Raw genomic sequence first — 21,832 nt, 5'->3', positions numbered from 1 at the left:
GTGCCATTTAAATGTGCAGTTCAACAGGGGACTGTCTATTTGGTATGATCTTTGTCTCCTGACAATGTTAAATCACATATCACTATGTAATTTCTACATAAGGAATTAAAGGCTAGCTCGCTGGTACCCTAGCACATGCTGATCTGCAATCATGTCAGGGTAGGTAGGCCAAAGACATTTTTATAGACACTAATGTAACAAAGTTTGAACAGAATATTCACAGCTGTATTGTGATCTTCAGTATGATTAATAATCATTTTGGTTTAATTTAAATATGGCGTGAGATTCCTTATGTTGTGTTTTTAATAACCAAACCTTTTTTTGTGTCTCCTACTTTTAAGCAATCTCTATTCCTTTCAATAGAGACTTAAAATTCCAACCTTTTAGACAACTGTTTTTTAGTACTTAGAGCTGAGACGTTATACTGCATAGTGTCCTTTTTTTTTTTTTTGGGGCGCCAGTGTTCAGATTTCCCCACCTGAATTTGCAGTTCTTCCAACTGCCTCAGATGATTACAAAGCCAAATCGTGCATAACTGAGGTGCATTTTTCATAATGTATGATAGACAAGTTAAAGCTGGCCGTATTCTACTGGACCGGCTGAATTTTAGTGCATGTGCTCCCCCGTATGAGTCGATTGTTTACTTGACTTCTGTGAAGGGACATTTTAGAAACTTTTCGGTTGTGTTGCAGTATTTCTCACATTTGGGTATGGTCCATTTATTTAGAGTAGACTAATGTAACAAAAATCCTGCCAACGCTTTCATTGTTTGCCACTCTAAATAAATGAATAGCAAAGCAGTGCAGTGTATTTTGGCAAAGCACATTTTAGTTCAATGCTTAATTGTGAAGGGGCCAAACTTCAGGCAAATATATTACCACTGGAGTTTGAGTGACAACAAAGTGGTAGGTGATTCAACTCGTGGCCCATCTGAAATTGCCTCTCTTGTTTTTTTAGTAGAGATTACCTTTGATATAGTATCTCTCAAAAGTAAGTACACCCCTCACATTTAATGTCTAAACTGCTGGCAGCAAAAGGCACCCCCAAGTGAAAATGTCCAAATTGGGCCCAAAGTGTCTATTTTGTGTGGCCACCATTGTTTTCCAGCACTGCCTTACCCCTCGGGCATGGAGGCCACCAATGCTTCCCTGGTTGCCATTGGAGGCCTCTTAAACTCTTCCATGACAATACCATGGAGTTGGTGGATTTTGGAGACCTTGCGCTCTTCCACCTACCTTTTTGAGGATGCCCCACAGATGCTCAATAGGGTTTAGGTCTGGAGACATGCTTGGCCAGTCCATCACCTTTACCCTCAGCTTCTTTAGCATCACAGTGGTCATCTTGGAGGTGGGTTTGTGGTTATGTTGGAATACTGCCCTGCTACCTACTCTCTGAAGGGAGGGGGGGGGGGGGATCATGCTCTGCTTCAGTATGTCACAGTAAACGTTGGCATTCATGGTTCTGAATGAACTGTAGCTCCCCAGTGCCGGCAGCACTCATGCAGCCCCAGACCAAGACACTCCCACCACCATGCTTGACTGGAGGCAAGACACACTTGTCTTTACTCCTCGCCTGGTTGCCGCCACACACGCTTGACACCATCTGAACCAAATAAGTTAATCTTGGTCTCGTCAGACCGCAGGTCATGGTTTCAATAATCCATGTCTTTAGTCTGCTTGTCTTCAGCATGTTTTCAGGCTTTCTTGTGCACCTTTTTAAAAGATTCTTTCTTCTGGGGCGGCAGCCGTGCTGACCAATTTGATGCAGTGTGCAGCGTATGATCTGAACACTGACAGGCTGACCCCCCCGCCCCCCCCCCCCCCCCCCCCCACCCCTTCTAGCTCTGCAGCAATGCTGGCAGCACTCGTATGTCTATTTCCCAAAGACAACCTCTGGATATGATGAACACAAGCACTCAACTTTTTTGGTTGACCCATGACGAAGGCCTCTTCTGAGTGGAACCTGTCCTGTTATGCTGCTGTATGGTCTTGGCCACCGTTCTGCAGCTCAGTTTAAGGGTCTTGGCAATCTTCTTATAGCCTAGGCCATCTTTTATGTAGAGCAGCAATTCTTTTTTTTTTTTCAGATCCTCAGTTCTTTGCCATGAGGTGCCATGTTGAACTTCCAGTGATCAGTGTGAGAGCAGTTAAAACCAAATTGAACACACTTTCTCCTCCCCATTCCCAATTGAGACCTTGTAACTGAGTCGCATGATACCGGGGAGGCTAATTGGGCCCAATTTGGACATTTTCACTTAGGGGTGTACTCATTTATGTTGCAGCAGTTTATACATGAATGGCTGTGTTGAGTTATTTTGAGGGGACAGGCAAATTTAAACTGTTATTCAAGCTGTACACTCACTACTTTACATTGTAGCAAAGTGTAATTTCTTCAGTGTTACATGAAAAGATATAATAAAATATTTTTCAAACTTGTGAGGGGTGTACTCACTTTTGTGATACTGCATATCCTGGTTATCATAGTGTAAAACTCACTTTTCTTCACTCTTAGGGTCTTAAACAAATCAGCGTTTACAAAAGTTGTCGCCCCCCCAGCTAAACCTGCTGTGTCTTGGGTACTGGCTTGCTGTCCCATGAGGGAAAACACATTTTCAAAACTGACATGTAGACTTCCACATGTACCTCTTCTTCTTCTTTTTCTTTTTTTTTTTTTTTCTTTTTTAAGCCGCTTGCTTTTGGGCAGCTGTCCTTCACTACTTGTTAGTGCCCAGAACAAGTATATACATAAAATAACATGAGGGGTCTTTTTTTTTTCAGATTCAGTAACTTGATAATGATCAGTATGATGACCCTGGAGTTCAAGCACTTTAAAAAAAAAAAAAAAAAAAAAAATGTTGGCGTGGCAATTCTCATTGTCCTAATAGGATTACTGTGCACAGGATTTTTGACTCTAAGTTTTTAAATAATGATTTATAGTTTAGTTTTGCACAAACAGGTAATCTCTACAACTGGTACCGTAATTCAGCTAGTGAATTTCCCTTGCTGCTTGGGACATGGTTGTACACCGCATACAAACTTTGTAGATCATGGATCCTTAAAATACTGCAGTGTTCTGTCAATGTTTTTAGTTTGTGTATCTAAACCCCAAAACAAAAATATAATCCTTTTAGGCTCGGTTCACACAGGGGCGACTTGTCCAGTCGCCCCCGTTCTGTACTACGGAACCGTTCTAATAGGAGCGACTCTAGTCGCTCCGACTTAGAAAAAAGGTTCCTGTACTACTTTTGCGGCGACTTCGGGCGACTTGCATTGACTTCTATACAGAAGTCGTTTTGCAAGTCGCCGCTGAGGTCGCGGCAGGTCGCGGCGCTGCAAGTCGTGCCGCATCCTGTGTGAACCGAGCCTTACAGTTTTGATTTTTTTTTTTTTTTTTTTTTTCAACTTGTTGATCCTGCAATAACAAATTTCTTGTCCCTAGGTTACTACACTTTTACACCACTTTATCTGTGCAGGGGCCTAAGGCTTGTCTCTAGGCGGCTCATCTGATTTTGGATTACAAATATGTCTTCCTCTCTATCACTATTAACATGGGGGGTTGGGTGAATTGGTTGTTTACAAATGATAGCTTGGACAGAAGCCAACTATGTTTGTACTTTCAGGTCAATTTACAGGAAGTGACTTTTTTTTTTCTCTGGCAAGATCACAGGTCTTTACTGAACTTGCTGAATATGTTTTTAGCCTGAAAAATTGAAACTAATGCAACCACCACATCTAAGGACTGGTTAGCTGTAGTATATGCCTTTGTTCTTGGATTTAGATTTCCTTTAATGAAAGTATGTAAGACTGCACACAGAACTTGTGTAATGCTGTAAGCTCTATGGGTAAGTCAAGCTTTGGTCACTGCAGTGCTCCATTAAGTATATAAAGAATTGCAGCTGTAAAATACTTGCCTTCCTTGAAGCAAGGTGTTCTGGGCTTCCCCTTGTGACCTGTCTTGTGACGATTGCAGTGCCACTAGTCACATGGCTTTTATTAAAGGGGGTGAGAAAATACTCTGGTAGAACTTAGTGCTGTGCCCGCTGACCAGCTCTGTTTTGGCAGGAACAATCAGAACAGTTTTTACATTTACATACCTGGACAGACCCAGTGCATAGTTCTTTCAGAAGCTGAGTATTTCCCAGTTGCAAGTATTTTTTCACTTGTGTGCTTAGAGTCCATGTCCTTTTTAAAGGGCAAGCCTGCAGAGGCTGGTAACTTAATTTTCTGAAATATTCTACCACATTTTACAGTTTTACTTTTCTACCTTGGGTTGGAGTTCAGTTTGTCCCAATATATCAATATTTAAAAAATACTCCCATCTGGAAATATTCAGACCCTTTGTATAACCCCATGGGAGCCCTGAGAAAAATGGTTAATGACCAAGTCAAGTCTGATACGTGCTAATCCTGAAATGTTTTTTTTCAGGTTGATGGTGTCCTTAAAATGGCATTAAACGCAAAAGCTTACCAATTCCTAGACATGTTGGCTGCATTTGTTTGTTCTTTTTTAGGCTTTCCTTTTTTTTCATCTGATGACTGCAAGTCGAACAGAACAAGCCCTCTTGCAACTGTAGCAGTTGTTGTAGAGTGTGCATTTGCCACTGACAGGGATTCTTATAATCCGTTTATATCTATTCATGTAAAACCTTTTATCCTAACAAAAGTCTAAATCTTTTCCTCCCCCTCAGACTAACAATACTGCTGCCCAAAGGTGCCCCCTGTGCTCCTTCACCTAGAGTAGGGGGGGCACTCTAATACAGAAGTTGTTACTGGCCAGGTCACTAGGTGAAAACTGAGGGGGGGGGGGGAGACTAAAAAAAACAAATGCAGCCACCACATCTAAGGATTGGTAAGCTGCAATATATATATATATATATTTTTGTTTTGTGTTTTAATGCTGCTTTTAATCTAAAATTTATACCAAGGTCAAGCGACTACAAATGAATTGGCAGAAATTGTCCAAACACTTTGAGTCTGGTAAAAGTGTGGCAATGAACATGCCACGCATTGGAAATGTTGCTGCTGCCCTTGGCAGGCCAGGGAATAAGAACATGGGTTACATCTAGATTTTATAAAATGGGGAGAGGAATATGGAGGCTGTCATTGCTGGCTGAAGTTTGCCTGGTTGTTGCTACTCTTATACCCCGTGCACACGATCTGTTCGAAGGATGTTGGCTCCAACTTGTCTTGCATACACACGGTCACACAAATGTTGGCCAACAATTATGAACATAGTGATGTATGTCTCCATTACGAATGCTAGTTATATCTCCGGCATGTATTTTATTCTGAGCATGCATGGACTTGTGTACACACGATCGGAAAGTCCGACAACAAATATTTGTTGGCGGAAAATGTGAGAACCTGCTAGCCAACGTTTGCTGGCGGAAAGTCCAACAAATGTTTGCTGGAGTATACACATGGTAGAATTGACGGTTGACGGACTTTCCGCCAACAAGCTCACATCCAACATTTGTTCGAACCGTCTTTGGGCAGCCTGATTGTACCCGTCTATCCATCGATCGACTTGGGTTCAACCAGCATATCAGATTTTTACATTTGCTTTTTGCCAGAGGCTATAATCACTAGCAGTAATCACTGTTTTCAATATCTCTGCTATTGGGGGAATCTAGTGATTTTCCTACAACTGCTGCAAATCGCATCATCTATGGCCAGCCTTTGTGACGGGGCAAGCATGCAGGAAAGTATTCAGATCTAGTTAGAATACTTTATCTGGGTCAATTAAACAAAAGTATTCAAGCCGTTAAATTAGTCAGGACGTCGCACGAATAGAGGAAATTGGCGTTGTAGGTCAACAATCTAAAAAAAAATCGAATCTGATTATGTATGTTGGTTGCTGCCTTAAAGCGCATTTCCACTTTTGCAGTCAACACTTTTGTGTGTTCCCATTAACACAGCATGCCTAAAAGGTTTTAATAATGATGCTTAACTTTTTTTTTAGATTTTTCTCAGGTGTCATGGCTGACTGCAAGGTTTTCTGAACAGTGTCAGTCTGTCCTAATTAACATACAACTCAAGAAGCCTAGCCTCCAAAACGTGGTACACGCTTTTGGTCTGTTTTACCGATACCGGTATCTGTTGAACGGAACCTGCTTACCGGGCGGGGTCAATCATGATACAATTGATAATCTGTCTGCACCGTGTAGATAATTCTGTAAAAGCAGCTCCCCTATCCCCTCATAACAAAGAGAACCAAGTAGAATTTTTGATTGCTGGATGTTCTAGAATAGTGCATGTAAAATGGGGACTTACAACAAATTCAAAGTAGTTGTTATCCTGATTTAGCTGCAAAAGCGTCAGTACGCTTTAATTCCTTATGCTTTTTTGAATTTTGACATTGAATTACTTAGTGAAGTTTATAAGTAAGAGGAAAAAAAAGAATGATTAATGACTTTTTTCCACGACCTTCCTTTGCCACTTTGAGAGGGCCTTTTTTAGTATTTCATAAAATTACAAATTTGCAACACATGGCTAGCATTGCACTATATTGTCTACAAGTATGTTTGCTAAATAAACACCTTTTTTCTATACTGCTTTTCACAGAAACTGACATATTTGCACACTACTAATTGCACTACATTTTTACAAACATGTTGATGTATGGATGCTCTTATAGGTAATCTCATACTGTATGTTGTCCATGAAAAGAATCAAAATCACTTCGGTATGGTTGTTTACAGAACGAAAAATCCAAACCTGTGCTAAGCTGGCAATTTTTTTTACTTCCTGGGCCAGGTCTCATTTAACGTGTTTTTTTTTTTTTTTTTTTTTTTTTTTTGGTATTGTTTTTTCCCAGCTTTGCGCACTTAATCTTGAATTCTTGCTACAGCAGTCCTCCAAATTAATATAGCTAGTTGAGGTCCACATTCCATTGCCCTACTTTGTGCTTTCCGTGAAATGTAAAGTTGACTTTTTGTAAATAAACTTTAAGAATAAAAAAAAGTAAGCGCCTTTCCGTCATGGCAAACTCCTGGGCGTTCTGACAGACAAATCTTTGGCACCTTTTGTGTTGAAGCTTGCCTGTGCCTTCTTACCTTATGCTGTCTATCATAGTGATGGGCCAGTAGGAATGTGTGTGTGTGGAATGTGTGTGTGTTGACTGTCAGAGCTGATGTGTGACAGGAACATTTGAAAGGCTGTTTCATCAATGATCTAGCATATATACTGTGTATATATAATTTCTAGCAAATGCACAAGGATTTCCACACAAGTTATATCCATAAAATAGTGCTGCGTTTTGGCTGGTGTGTTAAAAGGCATTCAGATTTTGTGAGATTTTCAGGTGGTACATTTCTGTTCTATTTAACATCTAAACTTGTGCAAACTTAAATATAGAACGAATCAGTTTAGTGACTTGAATCCACAGGCAAGCTGCATTTAGGATGACAAAGTCTTTTAAAGTCCTTTTTTGATCATTTTTATATCTGTAAATTTGCAGTAGCAGCTGTTTCATTTTATATGGATCACATTGTTTTGCAAATGTGTGCTTAGGACTAGGTTTGTGAGCACTAGCTAACAGGCTAGCTTTATTTTGATAGTGTGTGTATATTAAAAAAGGTTAAATTCAACTAATTTAAGTCTGTCAAATTTTATTTTTTTACACACACACACACCCCCCCCTACACACCCCTACACACCTTGAAGAGCCCCTTCAGTCCTATGTGTTGTGACAATGCTCATTAAGGCAAATTGTGTGGTACAATACTATTAATGTATGAAAGCACACAATTATAGTAGCTGGCAATGTGCATGCCTTTTTTATTGTGGTGTACGGTTAAGGGGGGGGGGGGGGGGGGTGTTCTTTTTGTTTTTTTTTTTGTTTTTTTGTTAAGGTTAACGTTGACTCCTGATAATACATGTAGTAGCACACACCAATAGTCTGAGGGAGGCCTTAAAAGTTATACAGTTTATAATCCCACCAGTAAACACCCATATTTCATGAGTAAAATGGCATGTATTTTATTTTTACTTGGCATGGCTATTTTTTTTTTTTTTTTTTTTTTTTGTGGTGCTGTCTGCCATTGCTTATTCCATATCAGTCTATTTCCTTGTGCTGATTATCTTCCTTCCATTGGAGAAACCTCTTGACTACAAGGTAGAAACCTAGGAAGTTTTGTGTTATTTAAGAGAAGAATCAAATAAAAAGTTGACCCTCTCAGTAAAGCTTTAAGTGCTTTCTTCAAACTTACTGCCAAACTCAAACTTGATTGTATACACGGACATTGGAGACCTGCCATGGACCTTCTGTTTAGCATCCTGTTTTCTACCCTGGAGCTTCATTGTCCGTATTGGCATGACCTATATGTCTGTTCCTTACAATCCAGCCGAGGTGCCAAGTCAAGCTAAACAAAGTAATAGTGTTCGTAGACGATTCCTCAGTGTTTATAGGACATACATTTTATATCAAAGATGGGCCTAAATAGAAGTTCATCTGAAATATTGCAGCGCTGTTTGGTATAAGAGTTGGTACGTTCATTGTGTATAACAGACAATGTTGCAGTCGTGGACAAACTTTAAGATTAAAAGTGTGGCATTAGAGGCAATAGTATAGACACAATGCAGTATTTAACTTTTATTCCCCACACGACTGTTCAGAATGGCTTTTTTATTATGACTTAGTCAAGCTAATGCCTCCCTCTAAATTTGTCTTGACTAAAATGTTTTGAGTGTAAAAAAAAAAATGCAAGTATGGCTGTAAGGCCTTATACTGTAAGAATAATCATTGAAAGGTAGGTGGCAGTTATGATTATTTGGAATTCTTATTTTAATTGTACTCTGTAATATGCAGATTGTATCCTTAGCTTACTTCACTAATGTAATTGTCTGGTGGAGATTTATGTGATTTGTAATCCACTTTAAGGATGTAAATTGTCTAGATGAGATTTATTTTTATTTTTGTGTAGCTTAATCTCAGCAAGAAAATCTTGTAGACTTGATTTAGATGTTATAATTCTACAATAAAATAATTTGGCAAACCAAATCTGAGATCTTTGCATTTTATTCAAAAACAAACACCACAAAGTTAATGTGTAAAAACTAGGCATGTTTTGGTGTGCTTATTGGGTACAATTTTCAAATATTTAGGTGTGGGTTGTCTGAATTCTAAATTCTTTAGAAGTAGAATGGTATGCAACACAAATTAAAACCTTTTTGAAGCATTTTATTGTGGTAAAATTTAACTTTCAATTCTAACATACACACTCTTGGATTTATACAAAATAAATTGTGATTTATAATGCGATTTCAAAATATACTTTTTTTTTTTTTTTTTTTAACATTCCATTGTGCTTGCTAAAATTGGTGAAGCTATACACTGTTGGCTGAATTTGAATAGCACTTACAAAACGAGTACTTCTAATTCCTAGAGATCATAAAGAAGCAGGGTGAAGATGGTGTGCCAGACTTAATCCATGTGATGCGTACATTAGCCACTGAGACCATCCCTAACCTCCCACCTGGGGGTGAATTGGCAAGCAAGTGAGTTAATCAGTGTTCTGTGACCCATTTTTATTGCACTAGTAGTAATTATGCCACATGAAGAAAATTAAAAAAAAAAAAAAAAACTCTTGGATTTTTGAGTTTCCAAAAATTATTAGCCTTTTGACCAGGGGCTTCATACTGATCAAAAAATTATGCCAAGTAGTTTTTCTTTTTACTGAAGAGGCTGGCTTTTGATTATAGGACTCTTGCCCCTCTAAGCAAAATTGTGAAACTTTTTTTTTTTTTTTAATTTTTTTTTGTGGCATTTGTATGTAGCATGTGTTCATAGTGGTTTGCCTGTTTATTCTTTTAAGCTTGTTTTTAAATTGAGGTTTCTCCAGCTAATGAATCTTGCATTTTAGTGTTGTTTTTTTTTTTTTTTTTTGGGCAATTCTATTTAACGCTACTCTATCTGTCACCAATTTGGTTTATACATTTTCCTGACCTTGTACACCACCTTGTTGCCTGTTAAATGCACATTTAAGCTAAACGCCACTTTATTCATGTTTTGATTGCTTTTGTCTGAATGCAGTTGTTTTTAGTATTTGATCTCCTGCTGTGCAGATCTCATAGAAATCCTAGAAGCTGACTGCCCTGTGCACCTAAATGTATTTGACAGCTTAACCACTCAAGGACTGGGCCTATTTTTCAGACTGTGTTTAAAAGTTAAAATATTTATTTTTTGCTAGAAAAAAATTACTTGGAACCCCCGAACATTATATATTTGTTTTCTAACACCCTAGAGAATAAAATGACGGTCATTGCAATACTCTCGCTCTAACTATTTGCGGCGATACCTCACATGTGTGGTTTAAACACAATTTTCATAGGCGGGTGATTCTCACATATGCGTTCGCTTCTGTGTGCAAACTCGTTGGCATGGGACACTTTAAATTTTTTTTTTCTTCTAATTTTACTTTATTTTGACACTATCCTTTAAAAAAATCCACTGTAAGAGAAAATGCATGACTGGACCTCTTAAATATGAGATCTGGGGTCAAAAAGACCCCAGATCTCATATTTACGCTAAAATGCAATAAAGTCATTTGAAGACCATTGGGCGAATGTGCCACCATATGACAGCGGGCGGTCCATAAGTGGTTAACATAATGAGGCTATAGTTTAATCTAATTTTAGGTGTTTGAGAGTAGGGCTGTGGGAAAAAAACGATTTTAAATCTTGAATCGAGTTGAGAGGTCAAATAGATTCAAAATGTAAGCAAATCGTTTTTTTTTCTTCTCACCACTCTGCCGGTGCTGCGGGCGGGAGTTTTTGGGCGAGGCTTCGGCCTAGTCTGCGAGGCCGGACGCTGTGGAATAAGCCAAAGCCGCGGCCTTGCCTTTTGAACTCCTGCCTGCAGCTCCCCAGGACCGGCGCTGACACTGCGCCGGTCCTGAGGAGCTGCAGGCAGGGTTTTTTTTTTTTAGGTGAGGCCACAGCTTCGGCCTAGTCCACGAGGCCGGATGCCACGGACTAGGCAGAAGCCGCGGCCTCGCCTAAACTCCTACCCGCAGCTCCTCAGGACTAGCGCGGTGTCCATTTTAAAAAAAAATAGATTATTTTTTTTTTTTTTTATATATAGAAAATCGCCCAGCTCTATTTGAGAGATATATTTGGTAAATTCATTATTTATCAAGTGTTTGGACACTTTCATAAAGAAGTAGGGTCAAAGCGCACAAACTAAAGCTGTACACACAGGAAAAATGCTGTAAAACCAGCAGCCGACTGGCTCCCAATCATCGCTCTCAGCCAGTGGCTAACCAGATTGTTATGGCGGAGGGCTGTCCCCTTGTCAACATAGCTCAGCGGGGGAGATCACTGGAAAAAAAATGATACTGTGTATTAGGGCTGCAACTAACGATTATTTTCATAATCGATTAGTTGGCCGAGTGTTTCGATTAATCGGTTAATAACTTTAAAAAAAAAAGTTTGCAATTTGCATTTTTTACATATTTTTTTGGCCAATTTGTTGGGCAGATTAAAAAACACAAAATGCTGCAAAAACGCATTATTACATGCTTTTCTGCAGCTTCTCCATTGAAGTATATTGAACCAAAAAACCAAAATGGCAGTTTTGCATTAAAAAAAAAAAAAAAAAAGTCCTTGTCTTTTCGAAATACACAGCAGCTGAGAAAATCATGGATGTGAACGTGTCCCATAGGAAACCATGTAAATGAATTGTAGTGTTTCTGCAAAAAGCACCAAAAAACAGAGGTGTGACCCAGGCCTGAGATGTTTAGTAACATAATGGGGTTAGAAAAACTAAAATTAGTACAAAAAGAGCAAATAATCGCTACTGTAAGGGGTAAATGTTTTACTATGGGACAGTGAAAGTAATATTTGTAGTAGCGATTTTGCTCTTTTTTACTATAAAGGGCTAATTTTAGTTATTTTGTTAACCCCCATTATGTTAGTGGCCGATTATTCGATTATGAAAATCGTAATCGATTTTCATAATCGATTAGTTGTCGATTAATCGATTGTTTCAGCCCTAGTGTGTATTAAGCTTTAGTTAGGATCATCGCCAAGTAAAATGTAACATAAATGAGAACCCTTCAACAGTAAGATCAGGGGGCAATATAGATATTGGTATTTGTTTATTGAGAAGGGGGTTTGACAGAGACTCTCTTACAAATAGTAAGTGGTTGTAGAAATATAAATCAAATAGGCATTATGGAAATCTCAGTATTTGAGTTTTCACATAAGATACAGAAACCATTTTGTGGGGAAGGAGTTCTTGGAGTCCAAGAGGATGTGACAAGAACATTCTGGGGGGAGAGGATAGAGGCTTGTTTAAATGTAGGGGACTGATGTGATTTAGAGGTGGATTAGCAAGGAAATTCTAGCTGGCTAAGGAAATGAGACAGAGGTAAGGCTGCGAAAGTGAAGTTCCCTTTGGCCTTTCGGGAATTGGGTTGATTTTTTAGGTCATAGTTTCAGGTATCAGAGATTTTACTTCATCAAAAAAGGAAATATGTCTCTTGTGAGGACAAGATCAGGTCTGCATTTGATCCTTTATCTGTCCAGCTTCCACCCATCCCAGGATATCAATTTTGGGTGAGACTATATGTACTGATAGAAATGTCTTAACTTCTGACCTTTTCTTAAAATGCTGGATCCCTGTTGTCATTCTAATACTACTTTTAACCACTTCCTGCCCGGCCCATAGCAAAATGATGGCCGGATGGTGGTTCCATTGTCCTGACTGGACATCATATGACGTCTTTCAGGATAACGAGCCGGCGATCGGTGGTGTGCGTGCAAAGTGCCCAGTATTAAAGTGCTTATTTGTCACTGTCAGAATAAGCATGCTCATCTGGAGTTCTGGCTCCATATTCTGCATGCTTGTTTAAGGTCAGGGACAAATTTAAGTCAAAAGCACAGGTTTACTTAAAATGGAAGTAAACCCATCGATTTAACCAGTTAAAAAAAAAAAAGGCATGCCAGGAATGCTAACTGCACATTGGCTGTGCTCTCAGCCAAACTATCAAACCATCCAGTGGCTGGTGTCATAACGAATCACATGTGCAGCACCATAGCAATTGAAGATTAAACAGAGGCAAAGATGGCAGCTTCCTTGGCTGAAAACGATAGGGGCCACTTTAAGAGCTCAACTGTTTCATGTGTGAGTCTTGTAACTATGGTAGTTGTGCATCACGCTCAACAGTTGGAAAGAGTGATGCAACTTATACCCAGAGTTGGTGTTCTACACCTTGGACTAAAATGGATATACCCATTTCTTCTCAGTGAGACATTCCTATGTTTTGCTTATATGAACTATTGACTTGTTTTCTGGGCTGCATCAGTATAGCAAAGTGCAACCACGTAATCATTGATTGTCTCCTAGTTCAGGGGCCTACAAAAGTTCTAAATCTAAGGACCAGATAACTGTCCTTCAGACTTAATGGGGGTAGCGTAGGCCCAGTGGCAGTAGAAAACAATACCTCCAAGTTTGTCAGCAAGGAGTACCAAAAGTATGCAGTGTTTGTAGTCAGGAGGAGGGATAGTGTCAAATCTTGAGAATTGGTGGGAGGAATAATGCCAGTTGCTCATCAGTGGGAGGAATAGTGCTTTATCGTTGGAGGAATGGTGCTCTCATTGTTTGTGTCAGTAGAAGGCATAGTGTCCATCTTTGGTGTCAGTTGGAGGAGTAGGGCTGGAAAAAAGATAAGCAAAGGTCTGTATTCGTGCCACACCTTGAAGACCATTGCACTAGTTCGTTGATGCCCTGTGGATGTTGGTCTCCTAAAAAGCTTTTTGTAGCATTTACTTCAGATATATCCATTGTGTTTCTTTACATTACAAGCTCTAGAGAAGCCACAGACTGGCATAGGCTAGATTATCTTTAGATTTGTGTTGGGGTTATGGAAAAGGGCAAATCATGAGACATGTCAATCCAAAAGGGCACCAGTTTTGTACAGTGGTTGCATAATGGTGAATGCTAAATTTTGAGATGTTCCAGATTGCACTGAATAATTGTACCGTAACTACAGACATAAACATTAAATACATGCATCGTGGAATGGCTTTTAAATCAACCTCAGCTCTAATATAAATTTGAAGCAGTGGCCTGACATGTCCCTCTCTGAGCCAGTATGCTGCAGTTGGCATAGTACACTAGCATACTCTTTGCTAAAGCAGATACCCAGCCCGCTCGTGCGCCCTCAGGAAATGACGGAGGAGAGGAGGGGCTAGGAGAGCTGGCAGGGGACACCAGAAGAGGAGTTTTTGGGCCACTCTATAATTCAATTGCACAGAGCAGATAAGTATAAAACAGTTTTTTCTATTAAAGAGGTTGTGTGTGTGTGTTTATTTTTTATTTATTTTTTTGAGTCCCAGATTTGTTGAATTTTTGATGTGATCCCACTTCTAGATCATGCATAGTAGAAAAAAATAAAAATTCTAAACCTAAATGTAGAAGAACTTGGCACATACAATCGTTGGTGTTGTGTAGGCCTGAAAACTTGAGCACAAAGATCTTGCAAAAAAAAATAAAAATGTAATTTTGAAACCTGCAGTTCTGTTTACATTCATAAAATACTCCTAGGTTAATTTGTATAAACAGTGTCCATACAGGATTATTTACTGTTCAGCTGAAACTCCTTAGACCCAGTAAGATAGATACTGCTATCATGTTCTGTGACATTTGTATGATTGGTGCCCCATTAGTGAAAGTACCTCAGCTACTCCTAATGGGAAGCAGGAGATTTAGGTCAGTCTTAGTTGTACTGGACAGACTAATGTGACCACTAATTTAAAATATTTTGCCATGATTTTTTATTTATTTATTTTTTATTTGTTTTAGGCGGAGTGTGATTGAAGCAGTTTACAACAGGCTGAATCCATATAGAAATGATGACACTGTAAGTATTTCAGCATCTGACTTTTCTAAAGCTACTGGTGGGAAAGCTTCCATTTTAAACTAGCTTCTCTTTAGTAATTGTAATTTTATACATAGTAAAACATCAGGGGCATCTTAAAGCCTTAAAAGCATATCTGGACAGAAATATGGAAGTTTTTATTGGCAATTTCCTGGTACATGTTAACTTCTGGGCTGTCTTCATGCTGGCCTATCTGGTGAGTCCCTGTTACAGAATAAGCATTTGTCTATCAGGTATACCATACCAGTAATGCAGGAAAAAGGGGTGACCACCTTCAAAAACCAAAATGATGGCTTCCATATTTTTCTCCTGACAGGTCGTTATTTATTTTTAAATTCTTTATTGGTATGCCTTAAAATAGCACAGGATAAAACACTATGGATACAAATGGGCCATGAAGATCAACTGTCAACAAAACAAAATTATAAAACGAGTATAAAGAAGTCGCAATAACAGGTTTTGTAATGTAGTCTTGTCTGTATATTAAATGTAGTTTATTGAATTCTGGAATGCTGGCTTAGTTTAATGGTGTAAAGTAACCTATTCAAACACCGGGTTACCTTCTTTATAACTTTACGTAAACTATGCTAAATGCCAACTTTGCATGTGCTTTAATGAGCATATAAACCCCAAAACAAAACCACAACTCAACCACTTTACTGCCCTTCCCAGCCACCTATGTGACCAAGCCCCCAGGGTGGCTCCATGCAATGGAGGAGCAGCAAACCACACACAAACGGCAGCATTTTCAACCTCTGGGGAGAGGTAGTATAGATATACTTTACTAACAAAGCTCAACTCCAGCTAATACTTTTTCAGCCCATTCTGCAACTATTTTGGAATAAGGGTTTTAAATGAGAAAATGGTGACCTTTGTTACTGTTAATGAGTTGTCTCAACCCTCTTCCACTTTTGCAAAGGAAGGTGAAAAAGAAATTCTGATTAGTCTGTAGCTGTCCCCACTTGACAGAAGTCGAACGCTGGAAAACGTTTGTTGATCAGCAGCTGCAGGAACTAACCATGTATACCCAATCTTATTGGCTGGATCACCAGATGAAAAGTATGAGAAAACACCTAAATAAAAAAACTAACTTGGCCACCACATTTAAGGATCATAAAGTTGCAATATATTTTTTCTTTTGGTTTGAGGCTTGTGCTTTGACTGCTAGGGGTATTGCACTGAGATAGGGCAGCTTAGCATCCTTTACAAATATATGCAGTCATTTTTAGAAGTTGATCCATGGATGTGTAGAAAAATTACCCAGATGTTGTCACTGTCATTCTGGGTACACATATGCTGCGGCCACGGCTCACAGCATGGGGTCCGGCGCCTCCTTGTTAACTGGTTCAGGTGGAAATACTGTCTGAATTCCCACCTGAATCAGGACCAAAGATGCACAGGACCCTTTTTAACCACCTCAATACAGTGCACTTACACCCCCTTCCTGACCAGACCAATTTTCAGCTTTCAGCACTCTGTTTCAATGACAATTACTCAGTCATGCAACACTGTACCCATATGAAACTTGCACCCTTTTTTCCAAACAAATAGAGCTTTCTTTTAGTGGTATTTAATCACTAGTGGGTTTATTTTTTGTGCTATAAATAAAAAAAAACTAAATTTTTGTTAAAAAAATGCATTTTTCTTTCTGTCATAAAATTTTGCTAATTGGTAATTTTTTTTCATAGATTTTGGCCAAAATTTATACTGCTACATATCTTTGTTAAAAATAACCCACATTAGTGTATATTATTTGGTCGTTGTGAAAGTTAGTCTACAAACTATGGTGCAAATCACTGAAAATTGATTACATCTGATCAGGCCTTCAGTACATCAGGTGTATCATTTCTTGAGACACTAACAAGTCAGGAAAGTACAAATACCCCCCAAGTGACCCCTTTTTAGAAAGTAGACATTCCAAGGTATTAAGTAGCATGGTGAGTTTTTTTTTTTAAGTTGTCCTTTTTTTCCCACAATTCTTTGCAAAATGAAGATTATTTTTTTTCTTTTTTTCTTTTATTTTATTTTTTCTTAAATTGTTATATCAGGTTATTTATCGCATATGCATACAACAAATTACACCCCAAAATACATTCTGCTACTCTTCCCGAGTATGGCGATACCACATGTGACACTTTTACACAGCATGGCCACATACAGAGCACCAACATTGAAGTAGTACCTTCAGGTGTCCTACAAGCAAAAAAATTACACATCTAATTTCACAGCCACCTAATACACTTTTGAAGGCTCTGGAGTACCAGGACAATGCTATTTCCCATAAAATGACCCCATTTTGGAAAGCAAACACCCCAACGTATAATCTGTGAGGCATAATGAGTCTTTTGAATGGTTAATTTTTTTCCAGAAGTTTTTGGAAAATGTGGAAAAAAATAAACACTTTTTTTTTTTTTTTTTTTTTTTTTTTACATAGTTGTCAATTTATAAGATATTTCCAACACATAGCATGTATATAGCAAAAATTACACCCCAAAACACATTCTGCTACTCCTCCCGAGTATGGCAATACCACATGTGTAATACTTTTACACAGCCTGATCACATAGAGAGGCCGAACATTGAAGTAGTACCTTCAGGCGTTCTAGGAGCATAAATTACACATCTCATTTTATTCCTACTAGGGCTGCAACTAACTATTTTCATAATCGATTAGTTGGCCGATCATTGTTTCGATTAATCGGTTAATAACCTTAAAAAAAAAAAAGTGGGTCAAATTGACGTTTATTTTCAACCACAGTGACGGGAACACTTGGAAATAATAGAAAACTTCTTGGTCAAAGGAATGTTCAGACAGTGTATGTGGTTTTTGTTCAGAAATTAAGTGAAAATTTTAAACCATTCTTTCATTCAGCGAATATTCTCACCTGAAAATTGATCCGTGTGGCCAGCATAAGGCTCGGTACACACCTATGCAGTTTTTTCTCTTGATCTGTTTCTGCAGTGCTTTTTGCTGTGCGTTTTGATTTTTGTGCACGTGATTTTACTGAAATTTGCGTTTTTTGTATTTTTTTTTTGGGCAGATTATAAACCACAAATTGCTGCAAAAACGCATTACATTATTTTTTGCAGCTTCTCTATTGAAGTATGTTGAACCAAAAAAGCACCACTTTGCATTAAAAGTCCCTGACCCTTTCCAAATATGCAGCGGCTGAAAAAAAAGCACAGCTATGAACCGTGTCCCATAAGAAACCATGTAAATGAACTGTAGTGCGTTTCTACTAAAAGCACCAATAAACATATAGATGTGAACCAGGCCTAAGACGTTTAGTAACATAATGGGGTTAAAAAGACTGGGGTTGGCCCTTTTTATAGTACAAAAAAAGCAGATAATCACTACTGGAAGGGGTTAACTTTTTACTGTGGAACAGTGAAAGTAATATTTACAGTGGTTATATTTTTGTACTGTAGTGGGCTAATTTTTATTTTATTTTATTTATTTTTTATTTTTATTTTTTTTTTTTTTACCCCATTATGTGGCTGATAAATCAATTATGAAAATAGTAATTGATTAATTTCATAATCGATTAGCTGTTTCAGCCCTAATTCCTACCCATCGCACTTTTGAAGGTCCTGGAGCACCAAGACAGTGGAATTACCCACAAAATGACCCAATTTTGGAAAGAAAATGCCCCAACATATATTCTATGAGGCATGGGCTGCAAATGGGTACTCGGGTACTCTGATGGGCTGCAGATAGGCATTCTGATGGCCTGGTGACAGGTACTCGGGTACTCTGATGGCCTGGCGACGGGTCTTCTTTATTGGGGGGGGCGCAATCAGTGTGTTGGTGTACACTGTACGCGTTAACGAGATGTTACCGCTTACAGTGGAGAAGATGTTACCAAGGAGAACCCGGTAACATCTTCTTACTGTGGTTTGTTTACATTTAGTGATCGGCTGTGAAACGATCACAGCCGGTCACGTGGGTAAACAGCTGGCCAATGACACGCCGCCGAAGGAACAGGGATGTGTGCGCATGATTGCGCACATTCCCTATTTAAACAGGAGGACGCCGTAGCGCCCTCCCGCCACGAGATGCGCTGCCTGGCCGTCACTCGACGGCCGGCGGTCAGCAACTGGTTAAATGCAGACTGCGGCCATCATTGAGCTGTGTGAGCCAGGCACACTCTCCTGCCATGCGAATTGGATGTAGGGAAACAAAGTGTCCAGCACCATCCTCACCTGTGCTGGTTCTTCAGTGGTCTTTAGGTCCACGACACTGGCATGTTACCTGTGGGAAGTCTCGGCGGCCTCAGCTGCACTAAAGATGAATCTCACAAGGGATGTTTACATTCCTTGTAACAGCAATAACCATGCTACAATGTGTACTTTTTTTTTTTTTGTAAAGATTATCAGCTCACAATATCTGCGGTCTGTCTGAGAGATGGCCAAAATATAGGTATCCGCACAGAAAAACAATATTGGTCTATCCTTAAGTCGGGGATGATCGGTGCACCAGTGGGGGAGGTACAATCACTGATCTCCCTGTATAGCTTTCAATAAAGCATCTGACAGCCGTGGGAGGGAGAGGAGGAGAAGCGGCTGTCAGCTGCATTATTGAAAGCTATACGGGAGATCAGCGCTTGTACCTCTCCTCACCGCTGCAACGATCATCTGAGAGGCTGCCCACCCCCCTGCTACTCTGAGGATACCTGGCTGGATGCAGCAGGCATCGGAACAAAGAGTACCAGCACTCGTGCAAATGCTTGGTACTGATACTGGTAGAAATTATGCTGCTCAGAGAACTTCTCTGCAAATAGTTGCAGTTCAGCCTTAAAGCATACTGATCTGGTCATCTAGGCTTCAATGATCTCTGGCCACAAAATGGTTAATTCTGTCACGGCCAGAGGTCATTGAAGCCTTTACACCTAGGACAGTTTTGGCAGCCTACATTTACATACGGTTTTCCTAAACACTGTTCTCTAGATTATTTTAGGTTAACAAGTAAACCTTTCAGTTACAGTAGAAAACGGACACACTGCTCTCTAAAGGCGGCAGTGGCCTCTGTTAGCTGAAATATGTGTATTAAGTTGCATGTGATTACTATCCTAGTGAACTCTGAGCAAGAACCACTGAAGTTCCTGATCATTAGTGGAGTATGAAATGGATAGCCATAGACGACCTAGTTTTTGCTAGCAGCCTTGCAGAGATTAGACAAGTAGTATGTGAGTGGGATGAGCTTAAAGCCAAAAAAAAAAAAAAATGTACAGCTCTAAAGGTGACTGGAAGAATGATTACACAAGAACTTTTGAATTTTTATTGCTGCAGAACTATGGCTGTTTAATCTGTAAATTGGAAAAAACGGGTTCTAAGTTAATTGTCAAAAGCAACCCAGAGACCTGTGTGTTGGGTAGTGTTTCTGCTGGGCCATGTGGGTCATTTTGCCATCGCTTGTTACTGTTTTTTATTTTATATATGCAGTTAGTAGTGCATTTGTGTTCTTCTAAGTTCGTATGTATGTAAGAAAACCTTTCTTTAGAGAGAGATGGGTGCTGACCACCTACTGAAAATGTTGGTTGCCTGACTTATGCTGACCCTCTGGTTTCACTACTTTGTCCCAGATCTGAAATGCTTATCAGAAAAGTGGCAGCCTCCAATTTTGTCCCAGGAAAGGTTTCCTTAAACCTTTAAATTGACTGAGAACATTCTAATTAATATTTACTTTCTCCTTATCTTTAAAGGATTCTGCATCAACAGATGACATGTGGTAAATATATCCGTTTAGAAATGGAGTTTATATCCATCCTCAATGAACATACAGCCCAACCTCAGTGATCCTTCTTAGCATCCATCCTCAACCTTTTTCATTTAAAGAAGGGAATTTGATGTGGATGAGCTTGATGAAAACAATAAAACGCAGTACGAATGGCCCCTGACTATTGTACTGTTTTTTTTGGGTTTTTTTTTTTTTTGTTTGTTTTTCCTCCCCAATACTTTCTCTACACATATATTTTCTTTTTGTAAAACTGAAATTTTATGTTAAAGTACTTTCAAACAATACATGTTGTAAATCAGACTCCAGCAAATTCTGTTGTATGACTTTTTTTTTTTTTTTTTTTTTTTTTGTAAAGTGCAATTGTCCTTGTACAAATTGTCATATTTAATTATGGACTGCAAATTTCTCTAAAGGTTATAGGAAGTCTAGCTTGTTATGTGATGCAACCAATAATCTAACCCGATACATTCATGTGGTGGTTTTAGATTGGACATAAAGCAGCAACATAACCAGCTTGGGGTCCCTATTAAATTGTTTATAGAATTGTAACATTAGTGTACAGTGGATTTTTTTTTCTTTTAGACAAAACAGCTTTCTGTCAAAATAAATTTTGGATGGCAACAAGATAATTATTGGAATTTTTAATATAACCTTTGACTGATAAACGCAGTCTTTAAGAACAAATCTACACCAAGATTTAAACACACACATCCATTCACTATTGATCACTTTGTGTTGTAATTTTTTGTTTCTTTTTTGTTTAACTACACTGGCTGGGTCTGTTGCTGCTACAGAGAGTTCTGAATTCCATTTTATCAATAAAGCTTGATTTGACAAACACTCATTAAGGAGCAATTTTTCTTGTCTGCCTTTTTGGTCTCTGCCACTTATCCAAATTTTTGGTTATCTCAATATTTATGGAAGCCCCACAGTTAAAGCACACATCCATGCACAAGGATCATGCATTTACACGTTTTCTTCTAAGTGTTTTTGCTCAAGAGGTTTTATAGGATTGTTTTTTTTCCTTTAGGAAGTGTGAAGCTACTATGTCTTAAGCTTTTATATTCTGCTTGTAAGAAGAAAAAAAAATCCTGAAAGTCTAACACTTAATAAATGTTTATATTTTTTCCACTTTACCAATTCAGAAGTTAGGGCAAGGTAGTGATTAAACTGTATTTGTGATTTGCAACTATTAAGCATGTGTATGTTTAACTA

At 38.8% G+C, this 21,832-nt stretch overlaps 1 protein-coding gene across 1 annotated transcript in view; it reads left to right on the top strand.

Moving 5' to 3' along the window:
* Positions 1-21,461, top strand: part of PPM1A (protein phosphatase, Mg2+/Mn2+ dependent 1A) — a 72,634-nt gene extending 51,173 nt beyond the window's left edge. The window contains exons 4-6 of the mRNA XM_077464384.1: positions 9,385-9,496; positions 14,805-14,862; positions 20,583-21,461. Of these exons, the coding sequence (XP_077320510.1) occupies positions 9,385-9,496; positions 14,805-14,862; positions 20,583-20,612 (200 nt within the window). The 3' untranslated portion in view covers positions 20,613-21,461. The remainder of the gene's footprint in view (positions 1-9,384; positions 9,497-14,804; positions 14,863-20,582) is intronic.
* Positions 21,462-21,832: the final 371 nt, after the last annotated feature.

The sequence above is a fragment of the Lithobates pipiens genome, unplaced genomic scaffold (assembly GCF_037356315.1).
Source record: "Lithobates pipiens isolate NorthernLeopardFrog02 unplaced genomic scaffold, aLitPip1_a1.2 Scaffold_30, whole genome shotgun sequence".
NCBI classification, from domain to species: Eukaryota; Metazoa; Chordata; class Amphibia; order Anura; family Ranidae; genus Lithobates; species Lithobates pipiens.
This window is presented reverse-complemented; position numbering and strand designations above follow the sequence as displayed.